We start from the raw sequence: 22,875 nt of genomic DNA on the forward strand, positions 1-22,875 counted from the left end.
TCAACGCATATATTCGTCATTGCTTGATTTTAATTCGGTACCCAGTGGCGATTTCTAAAATTAGATTCCGTTTAATGGTTAACAGCAATGAATTTGTAATATCAACTTTCCACACTGTCAATTAAATTGCCGAACACCGAACAGATTAGACACATAGTAACCCAGAGCTCAGCAGGTATGGAGGACTTGAAGCAGAACCTCATCTGCAGTGGTAGTCCAAATATTCTTTATCAAATTCAAGTTCTGAGATCTAGCCGGTTAATCCGCCCAGGGCCGGTCCGTGCCGATTTTTAAGTGTAAGCCAAAATATTTATACCCCCATCATTAAGGATAATAACAAGAAATATGTTCATGGCAAAATAAATTTTACTCATAATTTTAAAAATAAGTCAAAGTCTCCAAATTTTATTTATTTACTTTTTTATATGAGAATGCGGTGCTAACTACTTATATAATGTACTTTTATTTAAAATCAATGGCGCAAAAAAAAATTCCTATTCAAAGCAATTTTAGTAAAGCAATTAAAATAACAGGTATCTATTTACATTTTTATCTACTAAATTTATTACCTATTTGTGCCTGGTATTTTCAAATGAAAAGAAAGTATTGCTTGCATACAATTATAAATCTCTTGCTCTTTTATACTTTGAAATTTTATTTGATAATGATAAAAAATTATTGGAAAATAAGGTATAACATTTTGCTTTGCTTTATATTTTAACATGCCAAAATACAAAACGTGAGCGAAATATTACAAAAAATTCAAAATTGCTCAAATGTTGGATTATTCAGATGTTTCATTCAAAAGTTTTTTACTTGATTATATGAATTCACTGCTAAATGTTTATTATAAATATTATTACATTTCTTAATTTATTCATCTAGCCCTATTCATAGATTGTTTTGCAAAGCATCGTCTTGAATAATCGTGTAAAATTTTACGAATAAAGGTAGAAGTACTTTTATCATTCATAATACCGATTTCATAACATCAGATTTCCATACTTTCTGATCGCTACGACATATCCAAAATGCCTGTTCCTAATATTTTGCTCAAAAATACAAATGACTTTAGACAATCTGGCATTTAAATTTTGTAAGGTAGACAACAAAAGATTTCTGATAACGTGGACATTTACATGATTGATTTTTTAAAAAAAAACTAGTTAAAATATATTCTACAATTTGATGCAACAAAAATGACATTAATTTCCAGTTCATCTATTAAAATTACAAAAAAGATTGATCACTAAAACTTAAAAATAATAATCAATGTGATAAATGCCTTGATATATTAAAAATAAAGCAAAAATTTGGCGCTTTTAAAAAATTTCAAAATTTTTACAGGTTATTAGGAAAATTAACATATGGAAAAATTATTAGGAATTTACAAATTAATACAATTTTTAATTTGTAAATATCTTAGAAATTTCAAAAATATTACTACTATTTAAAGAAAAACAGTCAGAACGTAAAATTAAACTAACTAAAATATAAATGTAATCAGTAAAGTTTAAAATGGGAAAAATAAAAACTTTTTGATTTTTTTTCTTTTTTAAATTATCATATATTTAAGATTATAATTTATGGATATGAGAGGTAACAAACAATATTATAGTTTCAAATTTCAATCAAATTTGACAGAATTTTAAGTTCAATATTGAGAAAATTACAAACAAGGAAAATTGAGTCACAAAAATATAAAAAAACATAAAATTTTGAAATCTGAAAAATCAACATTGAATTAATGTATTATATATTATTTTTATATATTTATTTGGCTATATATATGTATATATATATATATTAAAGTCTGCTTTAAGAGGGCGCCATACCGCGGGGAAAATTTCGTTGAAAATTCTCTTTCACCTCAATAACTAATTTAAAATTTAAAGTAAAGAAAAAGTGGGTTAATTCAAGGAGTGCCTGCTATATCCTTCCTCTAACATAGTGATTGTTAATTTTCTGACAAATCAGAAACAATCTTTCGCTTATTTGTTTTCCTTGGAAATTTTGCATTGTTTTTTGTGAATAGGCCAATGTCCAATGTTGTACCAATATATACCAATAAGAAACCACAATTTTTCTATTTATTTTTGTTATAAATTTTGCATGAATGATTTTTGTGAATAGACTAATATTGCACCAATATTTGTATCTTCCCCTTTTCCTTTGCAGGAAGAAAAAAAAACTTACCTTAACATAACAGAACATTTTGGAAAACATTAGAACATTTTGGGACGTGAAATAACTAAACTGAAGTCACTCAAATTGTCCCCAAAGGATTTTCTTGAAGAAACATTAAAGGTAACTCATCAGGCCCTAGTCTCTATGAGTAACCATCATCTGTGCATCAGCAGATGGTAATTTATCAGGGCAGAATGTCATCAGCACCAGTGAAAAGATCTAAGACATGGAATGCTGCCTTGCTACACAGTTTGAAGGGTTATTTTGTTATCTGAGTATCAGAGATATTTCAACATTTTATTTTAGGAAAATAAGTTCATTTAACCTTATATTTTCTATTAAGCAAGCGAAAACTTTTAGAAAGGGAAAACACCGTAAAAAGTTTTTTTTTTTTTCAATCTAGCTTTACTCGATTCCGACGCCTCCCTTACTCTGCGCCCTACACAGCTGCTTATGCTAATACCTCGAACCGACCCTGGATCTGCCTAACAAATATCTTCATATTTTAAAAAGTCCTCTAAATGGTGTTGTGCATGTGGCCACATGATGCCGTTCATTAAAATGAAATCTTAACTAGCTGCATCTCTAAAAAGAAGAACATAGGAAACAAGATATTATATCACAGTCCTAAGATATTATGTAACAGAACAGCAATATCATTTCTCTCCTATTATGTACAAGAACCTAAGAAAATAAACAAACAAAACATTAAGACAAACATTTTGATTTACATTTGCTAAAAATTTCAATAATCATGTATCATCATTCAATATAGATAGCATGAAAAAGAGCTATTCTGAAAATTTACTTACACAAGATTACAGATTTAAAAGAAATCCTTAATAACACATTCAAATCGTTAAGTAGTTAAAAGTTGGATTTTTTTTTTGAATGCAGAACACAACAAAAATTTAATCTTTTGAAGAATATATAAAATATACCTTTATCTTATAATATTAAAATATTTATTTTACTTTTTTTTCCTCTTTGATAAAGTTGATTAAAATAAAAATGGAGATATGAACTAAGTTATGCCAATGTTGAACTTGAAACCATTAGTAAACAAGCTTTATAATTACATAAATTTAATCTGACAAAATATCTTGTCCGTAGTGACCCAGAGGGTAACTAATCGCATAAAACTAATCGTTTTTATAACATATTGAATTTCAACATCAAGAAACGCATTCAAGTTAGCTTGGAAACAAAAGAATAAGAAATATAATATTCACAGATTTAGTTATATGTTGGAAAAACGCTGTTTTTACAGCACGTCTTTTTTGTGGAAAAAAAAGATCACTTAAAAGTAAAAGCACTTTATGTCCAAGTATGTGCATTTTATATCCCAAATTACAATGGATAAAGATGTTTGGTAGACAGATTCAGAAAAAAAAGATCACATCTGACTATGTGACTTTGATGTCGAGTGTATTGAATTACCAGAAGGTTCATTTAACAAAATCTATATTGAACAGCATGCATAAGGCATTTAAATTCCAATCTAGCATGCATTTTTACTCTTACATGCCCAACCGGGCATGCAAATGTTTAATCAGAAATACCCTAAAATACCAAATAAGAGCCTCCACAATTTTGATAACAAATTAAAATTTATGAAACAAAGTTACCTCATGCTTTTTTATGTAATGTACTGACAATTTATTAAATAAGAAGAAAAAAATGTCCACTACTGCATAAAAATAATTTCAATAGATGAACTAATAGTCATGTAATAAAATTTTGTTAAAAATTTTATTTGTTTTTAAAATTCCCACTTTAGTTAACTGCAGATAATAAGGTGAGGTGTCCTTAAAACCCATTTAGAAAACAACATTATAAAAAACACCTGAATAACAGGAAATCATAAAACTCGCTTACTTCACTTATGAGGAATCAAACAAAAATTTACTAAAAAATTTTAATATAAAAATATAAAATAAATCACAATTTCAGGTACAAAATTTGAGAAGTAATATAAAATTTCAAAAAACTAATTTTTGGAGCAGAAAGCCATTTAAAAAAGTTACAATTTGCATCTGGATTTGAGAGTGCATCATATATGATTCATATATTTTTATACTCCTTAAAACACAAAGTTTTTGGTGCTTATTGCCAAATGGTGGTTTTGGTTGCTGGCAAAACAACATTTCCATAATTTGAGAAATAATATAAAATTTCAATATTATTTCAACGAACTAATTTTAGGAGTAGTAGCCCATTTAAAGAAGTTACAATTTGCATCTGGATTCGAGAGTGCACCAACAGGTTGAGCACATATATAGAACTGTCTGCCCATATTTGACCCACTTTTCTTAACAGTTCTTAAGACACAAGGCTTTTGGTGCTTATTGCAAAGGGGTGGTTTTGGTGGTCCCCTAAACAACATTTTCCACTCCTCTGATGTTCCATTTGTTTTACTATTTACAAGAGAGTTCTTGTCATCAGCACCATTCTCTACAAAACTATTTGCATCGGATGTCCGGCTGGAATTTTCACTCAATACCGATAAATCTTTATCACAGGTGATTTTACTGCTTTGCATAGTAGAAGAAACATAAGGTGCAGATGTGGAGTTATTTTTGAAAAAACTAGTGATTGCTTTTTGTTTATTTTTCTTTTCAGGTGGTTTATTTTTGGTGAATGTCTGGGAACTCAATTCTTTATCATGAATGTCAGCTAAATTTTGTGCTTTTTGGAAAAAAGAATTGAGTTTTTGTTGTTGACCAGTAAATTCCGGCCACAAACGAGTACAGATGGGTGGTAACTGGACTTTCAATTCTGGTACAGGATCACATTTCAGTAATGCCGTGACTGGACAGTGGTCAGATCCTTGATAATCTGAAAGGATTTCACAACTAGAGAGCAGGGGAATCAAATTGCTGCTGACAATAACATAGTCGATACGAGTACCATAGTTCGTCAGCCTGGCTCCAGTTTTTGTATTCCAACAAGTATAGGCTTCTTTACGATCAGGATAAAAATATCTAAAAGCATCAACAGCTTTGATGTTTTCTGAAAAAATAAAATTTTAATTAAAAGGTAAAATATAAAAAATAAATGAATGCTTACAAATCACATATATTTACAGTTTGTAATATTTAATAAATTTAAACCTAAGTACAGTGAGTTTTGGCTTCGTATAAAAAGCCTATTCCATAAAATTTCACAGTTTAATAAAATTTAACTCATGTATAAAAAATGTTTCAACGAGATCTTATATCCTTTTATTACCTATAAGAATAAAACACCTCATGATAAATAACCATAATAATAACCTATACACCATTTGATATTAACAAACAAGAAAACACAAAATTTTATTTTTTAAAAAGTTACTGCTTTTTTTTTCTAACTAATAAATGTATGGTGATTCACATTCGTGTTCTTTTTACTCATTTATGTTTAATAAACAAAATAATAAAAATTAAAATATTAAAGGTACAACTTATACTAATTTTTCTTAATTTTCAGTTCATATTGTAAAAAAAAAAAGTTTTTACCAAATATTGTGGCAATATTTAAACTTTAAGACTTCAATAAAAAATAATTACGGTATGTATTATATAAATGCATTCTCTGTAATTTCCTAAGTAATAAACAACTTGCTACCGAATTTTCAATTCTTTTTTAAGCATCTTCTAATAAGTAATTTAATATTGATAATTTTGGAATCATTAAACAAAAACAAAAAAAAATAATTAAAGAATATGTTTGTGATTTGTATCACACTCTAAGGAATAGAACTAAATGTTAATCCTTAAATTATCAATATTGTAGAGTATGCATACAAAAAACCAAATGCTGATTACATTCTTTTGATTCCCTTACAATTTTCCAGGTATCTGACACCAGGGTCAAATTATGAGGCCTTCCTACCATGGCCGTTAACGCTATTTTTCAAAGCCTAGTTGCCCAAAGAAAATAAAAAAGCCATAGTTTAAGTGCCTCATAATTGAAGTAATGTGATGATTTTAAACTATATATATAATCTCCCCGTGAAGAAATATCTGGGCTTTAGAGCAGACAATTAACTAATATATTTCAAAAGTTATTAAACATCGCCAATTTGACGACATTTCCCCCCCCCCTAGATAGAAATTATCAAAGTCTCTGCCTTATTCTCAGTTTTTGCAAATTTTAATAATCCCAGGTAATGCAGCACTGGAGTAAATTTTTAAATATAAAAAAATTAAACTACAAATACTTTTCATTTTGGAAATTATGGCTTTTTTCCATATTGATGAATTTGCGCTATTTCAAAAATAACCACAGATATCGCTTGCTTTAGATTGATTTAACTTAACCTAACAGCAACAATTCCAAACTCACAGCAGTCATAAAAATAGCATATAATATGCAAAAAGCATAATTTCATATGACGACGGAACATCATTTTATATAACGTTCATTTTGAAAAACAGCCTTAAAAGATAGAGCCATAAAAACTGGTGTTAGGTACTAGGGCAAAATTGGGTGATGTGCACACAGAAAGTCAGGATGTTTCACAGAATGTTTTTTTGTCTTAAAAAAATTTAAAATAAAAAAAAAACAAAAGAAATCTATTCTAAGTTTTGAAAAAACCAACTCATTTCATTTTCACAATTTTTTTTTGTTTTGTTGCAATTCTCAATACATTAGTATGATTGAGTAAATGTAATAAATAGCATTTTTGTAATACATAAATATTATTTTGTTCTGATTTTATTAAGTTTGTTAATTATGTTTGTTCAATATCTGTTTGTGCAGAAAACTTTTGTTTTATACATCTTTTTCTTACATTTTTCCAAACATTAATTAGAAATAAAAGATGAGCAAAAATAATTCTGCATACCACCATTAATTTCTACTTCAGTTAAGAGAAAAGATTTTAGCCATTTCCGAGCCGCAGAAGAATTAAACTCCTAGAAAAAGAAAGTAAAAAATTAATGCATTTTTTCAATCAAAATGTCAACTCATAAAATAAATATTTTAGACATTAAAAAAAAGCAGCAGTTAAGATAAATAGGAACAAACTTGGAATATTTTAAAATAAATAGTATCTTTCTCTTGAGGCAGTTTAAAAAAGGAAATTTAATTCCTATTTTAATATCTTGTGCACATGCATCTAAATTAAAGAGTTCGTTTAAGATTTAATAGTTTGTTTTCTGTGTTAAATGTTTAAGAAAGAAATTTCCTTTTTTCAAGAAACTTACACAATTACATGGTTAAATGTTGGATTATATAGGAACATATTTTCAAAAAAAAAATAATGGTATTGGAATTGGAATATAATTCCCACATACATATATATACATATGATGATGGATATGACATACATACATACATATATATATATATATAGAGAGAGAGAGAGAGAGAACGGAAAATAATAGAATAAAGCGTAATGAAAAGAGAAGAAGAAAAATTATTAAAATTAAATATTTTTAAAAATATTTAAAACAAATTTTTTATTTTAAAAAAACTTATTAGAAAGCTGGAAAACAAAATAATTATTTTGTTTTCTAGCCTTTTAATAATTTTTTTAGATTTTTTTTTTTTTTAATATATTTAAAAACATTTTATTTTGATAATTTTGCTTCTTTTCTTTTCATTAATCTTTTTTATATTATTTTCCATGTTTTCCCTGTATTTTTTACTTATTTTATGAGTTCTATATACTTACTAATAATGAACAATAGATAAAACTTACTATTTTTCTTTGTTTATCTCTCTTTTTCTTTTTATCCCTCTCGCCTTTATTGTGCTATGTCTATGTGAGTGTGTGTGTATTTATACGTTATACAAGAATATCAGAATTTGTATTAGAATAGAAGAATATTCAGTGCAATTTTGGAAAATATGTTTAAATGGAATTCAATTCTATAACACAACATGTAATAGGATATACACATGGCATAATCACCTATACACAACCACATATTCAACATATAAATAATATATATAAAAGGATATACATACACATGTATACAACTACAGATACATTTAAATTATATGATCATTTAAGTTTAAGTAGGATGATGAAACCAGAATTTTATGACAAAATCAAGACAATCAACATAAAATAAATACACAATATTAACTAAATTAATGCATGAATTAGGATAAAATGTTTGTGAAAACTAAACACTTAAACAAAACTACATTGATAAGGTTATTTACACATAAAAATATAGAGCCATAAAAAGACTATTCTCCACTTGCAACTGCATTACATTCATTTTCGTTCACTCACTTTTGGATTATTTATTTATTATTATTTTTTTTTTTTTTTGAATATTTAAAGTATTAGGAAATCTTATGTTTTCTATTTGATTTAATAAATTTGATTCACACAGATTTGATTGCAACTATATATGTAAATAAATATCTAACAACTGATAATCATTCATATGTATTTAAGTAAAGTTAGTGATGTATAAAAATACAATATACATACTTTCTGAGCTTATCATAGCTTAGGATAAGACTCTTTAAACATTTTTGTATTCTTTGTTTTTATTTCTCCTTGTATATTTAATTTATAAATTGATATGTAAAAAGGAAATTTATATATTGAAAGAATAACTGACAAATTTCAAGAATAATTGTCAGCAATTTATATTCGAATATTTTTCTTTTTTACTGTTGAATTATAAAATAATGCGAGTGACAGTGTCATTTACAATTGTGTAAACTTATTAAAAAATTTCCTTTTTTAAAAAATAAAATGCTGTTTAAAAATGCAGAGTATTAAGAGTTTTTTAACAATAAACTTTTTTTATTCACCATTGAACATTGATTTTTTAGTTTTTAATGATTTTTTCCCCACCCATAGGCAAAATGGGTCTTGTTTTGGGTTTGATGGCGCGCACACTTTATTTGGACGTCATCACACCTTTCAACTGTGTTCAAGAGTGACAGTAAACAGTGTGCATGCGTTGTCATTGCATGTGTTGCTATGGCAACCGCTGCTGCTTGATAATTTTTTTAGAATTCTTTTTTCATTTTCTCTTCACCAGCAGTAATTCTTAATGTATTTACATCATAATAATTTAAAGTAATTTTATATTATTTTTATTACTAACTTATAATTACTGTTTTGACAGTGATTTTAATATAAATATGAATACTGAAGAAGTAAAAGTATTTTGTGACGTCTTGNTCAACCATGTAAACAATTTGTTAATGATTAATATTGAGGGCCCTGAAAGTGCATTTAACTTTCAAGAAGCATTTGTAAAATGGGCAAACATGAAAGAAAGGAAGATTGTTAATTATAAACCAAAATGTTTTGATAAATAATAAATGTGTTTTTTTTTGTTATAGGTATTCTTTTTGATATTCTTGTACATTAAGCTATTCTTTGTCAGATAACTTACAGTACTTGTTTAATATAAAGTAATTTTATAAGCCTAATAGCATTTTAGCATTTTGCTAAAACTTTTTTTCAGATTTTAGCTTTTTTGCTAATGAATTTTTAGACTCAGCTTAAACCCTGATATAAAGGGATATACATACACATGTATACAACCACAGATACATTTAAATTATATGATCATTTAAGTAGGATGATGAAACCAGAATTTTATGACAAAATCAAGACAATCAACATAAAATAAATACACAATATTAACTAAATTAATGCATGAATTAGGATAAAATGCTTGTGAAAACTAAACACTTAAACAAAACTACATTGATAAGGTCATTTACACATAAAAATATAGAGCCATAAAAAGACTTTTCTCCACTTGCAACTGCATTACATTCATTTTCTTTCACTCACTTTTGGGTTATTTATTTATTATTATTAATATTATTATTTTTTTGAATATTTAAAGTGTTAGGAAATCTTATGTTTTATATTTGATTTAATAAATTTGATTCACACAGATTTGATTGCAACTATATAAGTAAATAAATATCCAACAACTGATAATCATTCATATGTATTTAAGTAAAGTTAGTGATGTATAAAAATACAATATACATACTTTCTGAGCTTATCATAGCTTAGGATAAGACTCTTTATACATTTTTGTATTCTTTGTTTTTATTTCTCGTTGTATATTTAATTTATAAATTGATACGTAAAAAGGAAATTTATATATTGAAAGAATAACTGACAAATTTCAAGATTAATTGTCAGCAATTTATATTCGAATATTATTATTATTATTTTTTTTTTTTTACTGTTGAATTATAAAATAATGAGAATGAGAGTGTCATTTATAATTGTGTAAACTTATTAAATAATTTCTTTTCTTAAAAAATAAAATGCTGTTTAAAAATACAGAGTATTACGAGTTTTTTCAACAATAAACTTTTTTTATTCACCATTGAACATTGATTTTTCCCCCCACCCATTGGCTAAATGGGTCTTGCTTTGGGTTTGATGGCGTGCACATTTGCGTGCACGTCATCACATTTTTGGCGTGCAAGTCATCACATTTTTCAACTGTGCTCAAGAGTAACAGTAAACAGTGCGCATGCGTCGTCATTGCACGTGTTGCTATGGCAACCGCTGCTGTTTGATAATTTTTTCAGAATTCTTTTTTCATTTTCTTTTCACCAGCAGTAATTACATTATAATAATTTGAAGTAATTTTATATTCTTTTTATTACTAACTTATAATTACTGTCTTGACGGTGATTTTAATATAAATATGAATACTGAAGAAGTAAAAGTATTTTGTGACGTCTTGAAACACATATATAGCCAGGATTTTAAAACTAATGTGACGACAAAGATCAATTGAGACAATTTCTGAAACCCAAGATTTGAAATGTTGTGGCGTTTATTGGAGTCAAACCAGAAAAAAAAGCATTTGACCAACGGGGTAACCAGTAAACGTAATAAAGCAATCACAATTTTTTTTTTAAATTTCTCTTCTTTTTGTTAGAAATTTAACTTTTAGCTTCCCCTTCCTCCAGTTTGTTGTTTACATTCTATAATAAATGTAGATTTTAGAGCCGTAAATTTTTGAATGTCAAGTGTCTACAATTAAAAAAGAACTCATTCAGATTAGTAAATCAAGATTTATCACATGGAATACTCTTAAAAACAATACAATAAAATAAAAGTTGAGTAAGTACTGATCTTTATTTTAAATTGAAGTGAAAGTATCAAAAACTTTATACCTTTTCATCACTGGGATCACAATGATCAATCACAGAACATGATATATTCAAATCTCCGACTATTACAACAGAACTATAAAATAAACATCAACATTTGAGAATTTATTTTTAAAAAAGGCATCCTTTTTTAAGCAATACAGTAATAATCAAATTACACATTATGATTGGTATTTGATCGTAATATGAAATCATGACGAACTTCCTAATGAAGATAGGGTATACTTAGTGATACATATGACAAACACATATAATTAAACAAAAAGCACAAATGAGGGCTTAAAAATAGAAATAATAAGTGGTTTTTAATGGCATAGATAAGAAAAGGATTTAGGGGGTTCAAACACCCCCCCCCCCACCAATTTTTATTAATTTTCTCCTTTTACTAGTTTTAGAAAACATTGTAAAAACAACTTTTAGATACAAAAGTTTTTATCAGATATATAAAAAACAGCATAAACATTCCTGTCACCACATTGATATAGGCTCCTGTTCTTCAAAAGAGCAGTACTATACAATCAGTGATGAAAACTTGTTAAAAGGGTGCGTCCTATTAATTTTACAACATTAAATGTTCACAGGTTCAAATTGTCCTACTTTCTCTCAATTTTTATGTTGATGGCTGTGGAAGATTCACTTTTGAACTATATAGAGTATCCATACTTTGAAGGAAGCAGAATAAGATAATTTGTTTACCCGAATTTCAGTCATAAATGCTACTCGTGTAAAATTCCCAAGAATTTTTGGGGTGCTTGTTAGAATTGAAATAACAGATGTATAAGTTAGAGTTAACTAGGTAATTAGTTTCTTTATTAATTTACGTATATACTTATTTTTTTATTGCAGTTACAGAAGTGGCTAAGGGGGTTAAGGGGTTTGTCCCTCCCAATTTTTTTTCAAGATTGAAAATTATTATTACATATCTATGTAAGTCGTCAGAATTTTTCTATAAGAATATTTGAACACCTACAAATATTGACAACCAGGCACCTGGTTACAATAGGGTAAATTTATTTTTTGTACACCAGGTTTAAAAGAAATATAGAGTAATAAAAAAATTATATTACTGTTATTTTATTCCAAATTATCCAATACAGGTTGAAAAACAAATATAGCTTTATGCATATATTCAAATTATTCAACCCACTGTCGGTTAAGCAAATGGCTAAAATTGGGAGAATGTTTCTCCCCTATACACTATTCCCCTATCTACTAACATGGAAAAACCGGTTTTGCTATGCAGAGAAGACTGCAGGTTAAAATGCGACTTTTTACGTGCAGAACCGTCAGTGGGTTAAGCGTTATTTTATATTTAAATTGCCTGTAAAGAAATAAAAGAGTGCACAAAATGTATTCTACTAACCATCCCTGTAAACACATTTCATGCATTTTGGCCTGCAAAAGTTGGCAAAATTGTAACTTGTAGAGATGCCTCTCCGGTTTCTCAGGATCCACTCTCGGGCAATATACATTTATAACAGCAAGCCTTTGTATTTCATCATTGTGCCTATTCAATAATTTAAAAGAAACATAAATACGGCTTACATTAAGTAACTGATATCTAAATCAAATGGAATGCAATCTCATTATTTTAACCACATAACATGATACTAATATTATAAAATATGCTGAATGTTATTTAATGCAATTTTAAAAATAGTTTTACATCTCATTTCCACAAGGCTTTAATTAGAGACAGAATTCAGATTTTCAACTATTTTTTTAGGTGATGGCTATTTTATTTAATACATAAAATAACTAAATTTAGTTAACCCTGCAAAATGAAAAAGAACCAGAAATACGCACAAAATAAAAGATATTTGAGTACATAGATTTTAGGAAACAAAATTTTCTCTATAAGTAGTCTCATATAAACTTTATACAACTACTTATACTTGGTTTGTAATAGCTTAATTAAAAATAAATAAATAAAAATGTTTCATTGATTTGTGAAAAATGAAAGATTGAGGATGATATGAATTTTAGTCAAAATTAAATATTGTAACACCTGAAACACAAATAAATAAAAGCAAATTTAAATCCTAGAAAAAAAAAATTAAAAATAAGACTATAGTCAAGATATACTTCATTAGATGATGAGTGATCATAACTCTTCCTTCAAAATCAATGTTTGTATCACAATCAAGATCACCAACGGAGTCAATCCAAGTGACATCTACCCTCATCTCTTCTTCGGCATTTTCAGGCATAAATTTATCTTCACAATATGTGGCGACACCAGAATAACCACTCTGTTTCCTTGGATAACTGAAATATGATGTGCAACCGTCTAAGAGTGCAGTCTCCTCTGATAGCTGACTGCCTAATAAACATTCAGAAAAGAAAACTTATAATTTAATAAAAAATAAACTGTAAACTCAATTGTATTTACAACATACAAATGTTCATAGTGTTCTGAATGGAATAGCTGAATGCATCTACCTAATGTAATGTACTGGGAGTTCATTATTGATTTTATATAAGACTTCATAGCTTTCTCCTCCAGTAACAGGTTGTACAACTTTCTTAACAACAGCTATATTTTATATATTTCCAGAAACAAGTTACTACACCTTTTTAAGGAAAAATTCAGTCTGAAAACTAATAAACACCAAAAATTATCATTTTATAATGAATGTCTTTTGCTACTTATGTTGTTCAGTTTTTTTTTTTAATGACTTAAAAGTATAAATGGACAATTAATATCCTTCAAACCATGGGCGTCAAAAATATCCAATTGTTAAAGGAGATAAAATTAAACTAGTCACAATAGTTTTATAAAACTCCCCACAACAGAAATTTTCTTATTTAATATACTAAATATTTGCAAAAAGATTAAATGGTTAAATTTCCATCTTTTTTTAACTTAAAGGAATTTAAATCAATGATAATTCATGTAAATTTTCTATATTTGTTTGAAATATTGTGGAAGACTCGAATTATTGAGAAAGAAGCCCTTCAAAGACACCCAAGCGTTAACTCACTGTAGCATTAAGTTGATCCGATATCAATAATTAAATTTATTATAATAACCAACATAATTCCTTTTTAATGGGACATTTATTCAACTGTTCCTGTGGGCCCCATATTCCCAGTTTGTTCCAACAAACAAAATTTGCTTTGAGTAATTTAATTTTGGGAAGATTTCTGTAATATCTGCGTTGAAAAGTCACCAAATATTTGCGAATATCGCTCGTTGGTACACAAGAAACACATCACTGAAGAAGACAATTTATTTTTAATTTTTGTTGGTTAAAAATCGTTTGTCGCCTTGTTGAAAGTAGTCTGCGCGAATAGATATTAATTTGGAAATTATTTATTTAAATTCAAAAACTTAGACTCAAAGATAAGGAATAACTTAAATGTTTGTTTCTTTTATAAGCATATACAAACATCATGTAGAGAAATAAACATACGAGAGATTTTTGTTTCCTGGAAACACACAACATCAGACGAAAAATCTTGCAGTACACATTTTACACTCTTCTTGAGTGATCTTATACCGTTTACATTCCAAGTAGTTATTTTCATTGTTTAACATATACATAAACCTTTAATATATAAGTACTACACAAACATGCTCTCACGAACATAAATAAACACTAAGATTTAAGAATGCGGAATTTCTTCAAAGTTTAAAACTTTTTCGACTTAAAAAACTGAACGACAAGCACTGTGTTAATTCTGGTATTAAAATGCCACTTTAGAAATTCAACTGAAAAAACTGTGCGAAAGGGAAATATATTTTACGGTTTCCATCACGGGAAACTAGGATGCTGGAAATTAAAATTTCATATAATGCTGGCATCTAGCGGTCAATTTTTTAAACTAAACATTGTAAGTTAAGAATTTATTTTTTCAAATAATTAAATTATGTGTTCAGTATTTAAATACAAAGAGAAAACTCTTAAACATAAATTACTTAATAAATTAAATTTAATTAAACTCGCTTGAAAATTAGTCGGTGCCAAAGATTTTGATTATGTTTTATGTAGAGACAAAAATGAGAAACATTGGTGTAATAAAGAATGTTTGTATATTAAAAGATTTAACAATTTAAAGTAATTTTTTGTTTTTCATGGTCTTGCCTAATGCAATATATCCTTAAACAATAAACCAACGTCAGATGAGCCGTGAAATAGTTTCAGATCTTATTAGAGGATACCGCAAGCCGCAACTCGGAAAAGTTATTGGGATCACCTGCTTCCTTAGAAAAAAAATCAAAAATTGATATAGCTAAGTTTTTTCTAATATACTGAAAAATGCTAATATTTAGTTTTCATCAGAGCATTCCGAAAATATTCAAAAGTTATTTAATATCCAAATATACTCCCTTTTGGTGTTCCTTCCAAAAATTTTGAAAATTTGTTATGAATAATAATTAAAAACATCTATATTTTTCTCAATGTTGCTGTTACTTAAAAAAATCCAGATTGAAGCTTAAAAATTTATTTATTTATTTTTGCAAAATAGATAACTAAGAACAGGCGATCACAAATGGATATTTAATTAAGTTAACTAAATATATATTTAAGATAATTAAGTTCATTAAAAATGTATCTTTGAAATTGTAAAGATACATTTTATTCTCGACTGCAAAATCTGTATGATAAAAGTAGTGCAGTGCTTTTGTATGTAGAATAAATAGTTATTTTTTTTTTAACTACGAATACTTTACATCGAATTTGATTTTTTTTAAAAAAATAACACCAACATAGCAACATGGTTTCAGATTCAAACATGGAGTTCTATATCATGAATATGATTTACATGATAGGCATNGGTTTACTGGAGGGAAAATCGTCCAGGAATCACGTGACGATGTTCTTTGCAACGAGGGATGGGGGACTGGTTCTCTCTACCTAAATTACTCCTCTAAGGTCTAAACCCTATAATATGGATTTCATTAAAATGGCAAAATTAAATTGAATGAAATTCCTATAAATGAACTTAACCATAAGTCATTATGTTTTATTTAGTTCAATAAAATTAAAAACAAAAACTTCATTATTTTATTGCCAATATTTTCACAATACGTTAATTTTTTCCAGCAATATATTATTGATTTAACGATTTCTTGCTTAATTAATTCAGTCAATAATATGTGGGGGGAATTATTCAACAATGTCAACCTTCATCTGTCAAAAGATACCTCTTGATAGAATCAAGTTAACATGTTTTATTCACTAAGGAATTGGTTTTTAATATTTATAGTGGTAGTTACGCCCTATTACTCCCCTTCCAGAATTTTATTTGTGATAGAATTCGATGAACAAATACCACTAGTTGATTTATGCTGTTTCTCTTTTTATTTATTTTTATTAATATATCATTTTCCGTCATTATTTTTTTCTCTTCTTCAATATTGTTTATTTACCGGGAGACTTTATTTACTTCGCCATTTTTTTCTTTGAGCAGTATATTTTTTTAAACAAATCAACTATTGAATGTGGACTATCCACCAATGTTAACAAGTTCATGTCACATCCGCAGGTCACCAATGTGGGGGGGGGGGAATTATTCCATAACCTTCATCTATCAAAAGGTACCTCTTAATAGAATCAAGTTAGCATGTCTTATTTACTACGGAACTGGTATTTAATATTTATAATGGTAATTAAGCCACAAATATGCCTCGATTCCTAAGTGATTAAAGTACTGAACATGAACTGCAATTCTGAAGAACTGCGCTCAATGGCAGCTTGAAACCTTAAGACCGTTGGGTTATAGACCGTTAGCTTGAAATAAAGTCTGCCTGCTATTTTGTCACAATCAGACCGTTGGTCACAAAGTTGTTGAGCCTTAAACCCCCATGAGTCCCTGGACCACAACGGGCTGTGATGGGAATGCTTTTCTTTGATTCTAGTCTGTAAATGAATAAACCATTGGATAAATGAATATAAAATAAAGTAGATGCAGATATAGAAAGTGGTTTTATGCCTAATTTTTCCATGCAATAAATAAAATAAAGCCTGCATCTAAACAGATGAAATAAAAATAATTGTTTTATATAAAATTACTTTTGATTATTCATTGTTTGAATTAATCTTTATTTTTTCCCCTAAACATGGAAAGGATCTCCTACAATTTAATGGACACGTAATTTCTATCTACCCTAAGCTCTTTATGTTTTCTTTTATATAACTTTGTCTCGTTACATAAATTTTTTTTTTGTCTCTTAACATAATTTAATTGCATGAAATCGCCTATTTTCCCTATTTGAGGGATCTGCTCCTTGTTAGTTATCGCTTGCTAATCCCCAAAAATGCTGAAGCAATTCCTTTCAGATTACTTAGCATTCTAAGCTGGCTTTACTCACTCCTTTCTCCTAAATTTTATATATTACCCCAGCGCTTATGCCTTCATACACTGAAGAGCCAAAAAAACTGGTATACCTGCCTAATATCGTGTAGGGTACCCGCGATCACGCAGAAGTGCCGCAACACGACGTGGCATGGATTCGATCAATGTGTGAAGTAGTGCTGGAGATAATTGACACCATGAATCCTGCAGGGCTGTCCATAAACCAGTGGGAGTAAGAGGGGGTGGGGATATCTTCTGAACATCACGTTGCAAGGCATCCCAAATATGTTCAATAATGTTCATGTCTGGGGATTTTGGTGGCCAGCGGAAGTGTCTAAATTCAGAAGAGTGCCGCTGGCCACCAAAATCCCCAGACATGAACATTATTGAATATATTTGGGATGCCTTGGAACGTGATGTTCAGAAGATATCCCCGCCTCCTCTTACTCCCACTTATGGACAGCCCTGCAGGATTCATAGTGCCAATTATCTCCAGCACTACTTCACACATTGATCGAATCCATGCCACGTCGTGTTCCGGCGCTTCTGCGTACTCGCGGGTACCCTACACGATATTAGGCAGGTATACCAGTTTCTTTGGCTCTTCAGTGTATTTTTTAATTTATTTTAATTACATTAACGGTTACTCCCTCTGCTTTTTATTGCTCACAAATCCTCCAAACTGTATGTTTCCATGACAATGAACCTCCCACTCCCCTATATGCGTAATACCTGTGTACTCCTATGTAAAAGGTGGTGATAGTTAGAAATCAATAAAAAGAGATCGAAAATGCAAAATATTCTCCTTGTTTCTTTAAAAATGTTTTAAATATAATGATTGATGATAGATGAAAATGACTAGTTAAATTGGAAAATTAAATTAATTTTATAAGCGCTTTTTCTGGCACTGATAGTATATGGACACTTGTCAAAGGATGAGAACAATAATACTAACTACAAAGAATTTGAAAAAATTTTTAATTCAAAATAAAAAAAAAATTCTATAAAATGAAACACTGTAATCATAATATGCTTGCAAAATATAATTCACATCAAGTGTTTTTAAAAATCATTAATTAAATCTTTTAATCTGTAGTGTTAAACATTTAAAGATTTTAGACATATTGGAATCACAAGTCACTGATTCTGGGCTCAGTGCTTATCAAAAAAAATTTTAAAAAATAGACGTAGCTTAAATAAGAAGGGGGGGGGGTCAAACGGGACTGAGCCCCACCTAACAATATCATTTGCCCCCGAGGAAAAGTTTTTTTTTTAAAAAAATCACAAAATTTTATTATATAAAGTTAATATTTATATTAGTTTACATATTATACTAGTTTATGTATTATACTAGTTTATATATTATCCTGAAAGGCACTACTTCGAGCTCGCTCTGGTCATCAATACCCACATTTGATACAATCAATTTTTGTTCCTTACGATAACCCGATTTTTGCATCTATTGTAACCACTGGAACTTAACTGACACGCAATTAAAAGATGTTAACCATCTTTTAGAACAGTGGTTTCCAACTGGCGGCCTGCTGGCCGCATTCGGCCTGCGAACTAAAACATATTAGTTGACATGTTTTTTGCGGACACCTAATTTCTTCATTTCTGTGAAATGTAACATACCAACGGTGCAAAAAAATTTATTTCTCAGGTTTTGCATCCAAGAAAATATTTATTAAAATACAAGAATAATCGTGTATGTTGCTCTCATTTTTATCTCGTTTTTTATTTTTATTTTGTAAATATCATTTAGCATGTGCGTATCTGAAATTTTCTCGAAGAAATTCTCCGATTTAACTTTTTGAAACCACTCATTTGGGACAAAATTATTTACACACATTTGTAAATTTAAAATGTAAATATCTATTCTCTGGTGGTCGTAGCAGACAAACCTCAATTCTCTCATTGCGTGCTACTATGTAAGTTTTAATAACCTTTTTATAAAGTTTTATATTTTAAAAATTAGATATCTGTTGCACATTAATTGTTTAATACATAGGTGCACATTAAAGTTATTGTAGCCAGAATTTTTTAATACGCAATTAAATATTTTTAAAAATCTACTTCTTATTTTAATTTGTAATTCAATACTTTTGTTTTGTATAATTTGATAAAAATCTGACAATAATATTTCATCTTCCTTCAAACATAAAAGAGTCCTATATAAAATTTTGATAAAGTTGCTGCCCGCCACTTGACTGGTGTTTATAATTGTGGCCCCCGGCCTCATGTAAGTTGGAAACCCCTGTTTTAGAACATCAAACAAGGAAATTTTTCAAAAATATTGAAACTGAAACTTGTAATTATTTAACTATAAAACCTTTAATAATAGAGGAAATGACAGTCAACATTTCCTATTGTTCTCAAGTCAGTAAACAGTCGAAATAAAATACAACTCTCACAACTTAATAATTTTTTATTTTACTTTTTAAAGCTTCAAAGTTATAAAAGAAATGCTTCAAAGTTAAAGAGTTATTATTCAAATGAGATTCGTTAAACCGGTTTATTTATGATGGTTAAATTAATTTTAATAATTATAGTAATTACTCGTATTTTAACAACAAAGTAATTTGTTATTTAATAACCTCGAAATGCCACTTGAATAAATATTTCATTTACTTGTTTCAACATCTCACAGAGTGTGTCTTTTTTTGTAACTCGGGAAAGCGGGGAGCTGGCAGTAAAATTTCATTTCTAGCTTGTTTTCAGATGGAATAAAAATATGCATGACTTACACAAATTATATACATTTATATCATTTACTTTTAAAAACAAATTCTCATTTTATCGTAATAAATTTACAACTTTTTAATTTTTTTCACGTGAGAATTAAACCCTGTATAATAACAATAAAAATAAAAGCAAAAATAAATTAAATACTGGACTTATATATAACTTTAAAAATTTAGCTTGATTTTAGTTTCGTTTAATTCAACCGCCTTTCAAAAAAATTCTTTAGATATAAGAATACCAGACTTGTAGTTCATAAAAATAAATATTTGTACTTTTTATACAGTCTAAAGCAGTGGTTTCCAAAAGGTGTTCCGCGGAATACTAGGGTTCCATGAAAGGATAATGGGGTTTCCAGTAATAATGATATGAGCATCCAACAGTAATCCATAATTTGTTTAATATTTCGGTTGTTTACATGAAATTATTTATGTAAAATAACAATGAAAAAAGTAGCAAAATTAAAAAAAAAAAATTTCAATAACAATATATTGAATAAATGAATGAAGAGTTATGTTTCTCTGATTACTTCTCTCAATGTTTGTGATAGTTCTTTGAAGAAAAAAAATAGCAAATAAATAAATGATTCAGCTTACTTTATTCCCTCTCAGCATATGCACATAATGCCTTATTTGTATCGATTCAGATAGTTCAAGTTAATTTAAAAAATTAAGACAGATATCAATTTCATTATAAGGAAGTTAAAAAGAAAAATAGTATTTAGCTTCAACTTTAGAATTAAAATTTAAATTGCATGAGTCTTCCGATCTAAATATAATTATTTAAAGTTAATAAAATATTCTGGTTACAAAATAATACAAACACTATTTACTCTAAAGACTTCTCACAAGCCTCGAGAATGAGCACCTATTTTTGAGCTCTTGAAACACGTTTTTTTTATTTTTCTTACCATTTTTATAGTTTTTTGAAGCCCATAAAGCTTTTAATCGCGTAACATGTATCTTGTCTAAGCTAAGCATTTGAGCTGAGGTGGCTCAGAGGATAGAGCATTCGCCTTCCATAGAGGTGAAACGGGTTCAAACCCTAGCAATGGCTGGTCGATACGAATTCCACACCCGGCTCGCACCGAGCACAATGCTGACGTAAAATATCCTCGGTGGTAGACGGATCATGGGTTAGGGTTTCCTTTGCCCTCAGGCTAACCGTAAGAAGTTTTCGTGGTTTTCCTTTCCATGCAACGCAAATGCGGGCTAGTTCCATCAAAAAGTCCTCCACGAAAGCAATTTTCTCCCAATAATTGATCTAGGAGTTCCCTTGTTTTCTAGATTGGGTTCAAAATTGTAACGTTCGGACCTGAACACTGGTAGTCGCAAACCCAAAATAGAATCGGCTGTTCAACGACGGTTATAAGCTAAGCATTTGTAATACATTTATAAGAATAAGTTGAAATTATATTAAAATTCCTTCTTCAATCTAAAGTAGTAGTTAAAAGAAGATATTTTTTCTAACAATTATTGAATTTTCAATGCTTTCATTTAAGGACTGCTGTATAAATTCTCTGATGTTAATAGATATGGAATCATAATAAAAATCGCAATTAATTACTGTTTAAGCAGTTGAGTAGCAACAGCGTGAGGAGGTGGATAATGTCGCAGTCACAAGTAGCAAGTCAACTGTTCGATGTGGATCATCCATCGAAGTAGGCATTACCAGATCGAAGTGGGCGTTACTGCGTGTTCAAATCACGTCCGGGTCACCAATGTTTGGGATGAAGTTATCGATCAAAACAACCTTCATCTATCAAAAGGTACCTCATAATTGAACTAAGTTAGCATGTCTTAAATACCAGTGAATTGATGTTTAATTTTCGTAGTGGTAATTACGCCACAAGCCAAAACGTAAATATTTTCGTTACGATGCTGCTTCATCATTGCTCTGAATATACACAAAAACCGGTTCTTAAGCGTGCGAAGAAGTTTTCCATTTTTCAAACTTTCACAAAGTCACGTTTTTATACATATCAGAATTGTTAATTAACCGGTTGATCCTCTTTCCTTGATGCGGAGATCACCTTACTTATGAGGCAAACATAAACATTCAAATCCAAACAGTTAAGAGTCTCCGCCCCATTCTAGTTGTGAAATGAGATTGTAACCTGATGTTTCGTTAAAATTTGGCCAACAGCTAATAACACTTTTAGAGAGCTAGCAGGCCTAACATATATACTATGTTCAAAGTATTGAAATGTAGTGGTAGTAAAAATCATTTTAAATCGTATTTTTTTTAAACAAGAATAAAATATGATTATATAAATTTTGCTATGGCATTAAGGGATATCAATAATGCTAAAACTAACCTTTTTCGAACTATTATGGTATCGCTTTGAAATTTCTTCTGGATATTTAAGATTATATTAGTTGTATGAAGTGACAATGTTTTAGAGTTAACAGGAATACTTTTTGAGTTAAAAACGATTTTTGCTCAAAAATGATGAAACGTTTTAAAAATTTAAAAATTCTCAGTTCAAAGTTTGTTTTTTTTTAAATTTCTGTTAAAGATGTGTTA

General features: G+C 28.7%; 1 protein-coding gene across 1 annotated transcript; it reads right to left on the reverse strand.

Moving 5' to 3' along the window:
• Positions 1 to 4,091: 4,091 nt before the first annotated feature.
• Positions 4,092 to 14,992, reverse strand: LOC107443035 (DNA-(apurinic or apyrimidinic site) endonuclease 2). Its single transcript, XM_016056769.4, has 6 exons — positions 14,721 to 14,992; positions 13,390 to 13,627; positions 12,668 to 12,811; positions 11,308 to 11,380; positions 7,019 to 7,088; positions 4,092 to 5,199 (listed from the first exon to the last, which is right to left on the reverse strand). The coding sequence occupies exons 1-6, from the start codon at positions 14,833 to 14,835 to the stop codon at positions 4,370 to 4,372; spliced, it is 1,470 nt and encodes a 489-aa protein (XP_015912255.2). The 5' UTR covers positions 14,836 to 14,992; the 3' UTR covers positions 4,092 to 4,369.
• Between the last annotated feature and the right edge of the window lie 7,883 nt (positions 14,993 to 22,875).

Source organism: Parasteatoda tepidariorum, chromosome 2 (genome assembly GCF_043381705.1).
Source record: "Parasteatoda tepidariorum isolate YZ-2023 chromosome 2, CAS_Ptep_4.0, whole genome shotgun sequence".
Taxonomy (NCBI): Eukaryota; Metazoa; Arthropoda; class Arachnida; order Araneae; family Theridiidae; genus Parasteatoda; species Parasteatoda tepidariorum.